At 43.1% G+C, this 2,732-nt stretch overlaps 1 protein-coding gene across 1 annotated transcript; it reads right to left on the bottom strand.

The window, feature by feature from the left end:
- Window positions 1-1,079: 1,079 nt before the first annotated feature.
- On the bottom strand, window positions 1,080-2,027 carry LOC122225636 (olfactory receptor 8S1-like). Its single transcript, XM_042948476.1, has one exon. The coding sequence runs from the start codon at window positions 2,010-2,012 to the stop codon at window positions 1,089-1,091; it is 924 nt and encodes a 307-aa protein (XP_042804410.1). The 5' UTR covers window positions 2,013-2,027; the 3' UTR covers window positions 1,080-1,088.
- Between the last annotated feature and the right edge of the window lie 705 nt (window positions 2,028-2,732).

The following is a 2,732-nucleotide window of genomic DNA, read 5'->3' as shown; positions in this document are numbered from 1 at the left end:
CAGAGAGAGAGAGAGAATCACAAGCAGGCTCTGTCCTGCTAGTGCAGAGCCTGATGTGGGGCTCGAACTCACCAACTGTGAGTTTATGACCTGGGCCGAAATCAAGAGTTGGACACTTAACCGACTGAACCACCCAAGTGCTCCAAATTTTATGGATCTTTTTTGAATGACTAGAGCCTGGATTTATTTCTCAATTCTGTTTTTCTGTTTTTTGACTTATTAATTTGTGTTCTCAGTTCTTTTATTCTCCTTTGCTTATGTTAGGTTTTTTTATTTTTTAATGCTTGGATATGAGCTTTCAGAAACTTAATTTTTTTTCTTGTTTACTAATGAATCAATATAAGGATAGATAAAGATAATGGTTGCACTGGCAATATTTTGTAACTTTAGTATATAATGTTCTCATGTTCATAATATTCTACATAGGGTTTTGATTGCAGTGTTAACAAAGGAGTTTTTTTCTTTTTACCCAAGTTTTGTTTAAAAAAACTTAAAAGTAGTTGGTATTTGCAAAAGTTATCTTCTGTGTAATAAGTTTCTCCCCCCCCCCCTATTTTTAGAGAGAGAGAATGAGCATGAATGGGGGAGGAGCAGAGAGAGAGATGGAGAGAGAGAGTCCCAAGCAGGCTCTGTACTGTCAGTGTAGAGGCCGACGCAGGGCTCAAATTCACGAACTCCTGAGATCATGACATGAGCCTAAATCAAGAGTCGGATGCTTATTTGATTGAGCCACCCAGGTGCCCCATTCCTCCCTTGTTTTTAATTCTTTCTGCGACTCCTCAGTCAGATGCCGAATCTCCTGAAATGATCATCGTATCTTTTCAACCTAATTATTTTGTCTTATTGATCTGTTTTGTGGAAAATTGTCTTCGCGTTCTCTTCCAACCAACAGAGCAGCCTTTCCAAATGAGGAGCCCAAATCAAGAACTACTGCCTTTGAAGAACAGGCAAGCTCTGTTCAGACAAGCTCTAGAGTCTTTCTTCCAAATTATCTGACACTGTGTGGGAAGAGGTGGGAACAAAAGAAGAATGCAACGGAACACAGTCTTTGTGATTTTTGCTTAGTAAGTGTGTCTTTGTTCACTACATTAGAAATATTTCCCCAGTGTCCTTCTTACAGCTGCCTTCACCTCTTTGTTCTTTAGGCTGTAGATGAGGGGATTCAGCAAGGGCGTGACTGCACTGTACTGCAAGGAGAGGAGCAAATCCAAAGAGGAACCCGAGGGAGGCATGAGATAACAAAGAAAACCTGAGCCAAAGAACAGGATCACTGCGATGAGGTGGGAGGAGCAGGTGGAGAAGGCCTTGCTTCTGCCTGAGGTGGAGCTGATGTGCAGGATGGTGGAGATAATACGGGCGTAGGAGAAAAAGATTGGGAGGAAGGTTCCCAGCCCATGCAGTAAACTGGAGCAGAGCAGGATATTGGTTGTGATGGAGATATCAGAACAAGACAGAGGGAAAAGAGCAGGCAGCTCACAAGTGTAGTGGTGGATGGTTTGGGCCTCACAGAAGTCCAGGTTAATAGCCAAAAGCACAATGACAAATGCATTGAGAGAGGCCAGGCCCCATGAGGCCAGCACCAACCCCACACAGAGCTGGCTGCTCATCACTTGGCCGTAGAGCAGAGGGTGGCAGATGGCGGCATAGCGGTCATAGGCCATCACCGAGAGCAGACAGGCTTCAGTCCCCGAAGAAAAAAACACAAAGAACACCTGAGTCAGGCAGCCCTCTACTGAGATGGTTTTCTTCTCAGACAGAAGGTCCTTCAGTAGCTTGGGCATAGTGACAGAAGAGAAGCAGAGGTCCATGAAGGACAGGTTACTCAGGAAGAAGTACATGGGCGTGTGGAGGCGGGAATCGGTCCTGATCACCAGCAGCAGCATCAGATTCCCCATCATGGTCAGGAGGTAAATCCCCAGGAAGAGCACGAAGAGCAGAGCCTGGATGTGGGGGTCGTCGGACAGCCCCGTGAGAATAAACTCGGTGATGATGCTGTGGTTCCTCCAGGCCATTTGTGGAGGGGATTTCCCTGGAATAAAATAGAAAGGGGGTGATATCACCTATGATTGTTCCCATTTTTTAGGGCATCATCATGTCTTCTTATACATCCCTCCCTCTCTGCTTTGCTTGACCTTGTGCTCAGTATCTCAAGGCTGCCCTCATTGTATCTCAGGAAGAGTTTTTATCCTTTCTTGTCTAGTATTCACGTACTTTAGAGAATTCCATTCTTGTTTCACAGGGATTTGCTGGATAAATAGTATTGCTGCCTTGCTTACACATTAGTTGTTATTCAATTTTCACTGCATGCTCCAAAGTTCAGAAATCCTTACCATCTTGTTTCAAAAGCCATTATATGACATATCTACAGCGAATGGTTTAAGCCTTTTCTCCTTTCTTCATTCTTCTTGTTCAAAATAATCCAAGACTTCTTACTTCCTAAACAGCACAATAAACTTTAATAGTATTTTTTTTTTTTTTGTAGACAGAGTATATACAAAAATCCTATTCGTTCTCACAGCCATTTTATGGGGTATTTTAGGCATAGAAATTTATCCCATGTTACCCCTGAGGAATATGATATTGAGCCCTGTTGAGAACAAGTAGGAGAGCCAGGAAATAGATTCTGTAGTTTTTTCCTGATTCTCATCCCAGCATCTAGAAACAAAGACCACTTTTCCTGCCTTGACATTCAGACTTCTTCCTCATTTGTCTGAATCTATCTTTTGGCCTTT

The sequence above is a fragment of the Panthera leo genome, chromosome B4 (genome assembly GCF_018350215.1).
Source record: "Panthera leo isolate Ple1 chromosome B4, P.leo_Ple1_pat1.1, whole genome shotgun sequence".
Taxonomy (NCBI): Eukaryota; Metazoa; Chordata; class Mammalia; order Carnivora; family Felidae; genus Panthera; species Panthera leo.
This window is presented reverse-complemented; position numbering and strand designations above follow the sequence as displayed.

Bases quoted from the DNA above. Each gene is read 5' to 3' on its own strand.
- LOC122225636 (XM_042948476.1), bottom strand. From the start codon at position 2,012: ATGGCCTGGAGGAACCACAGCATCATCACCGAGTTTATTCTCACGGGG.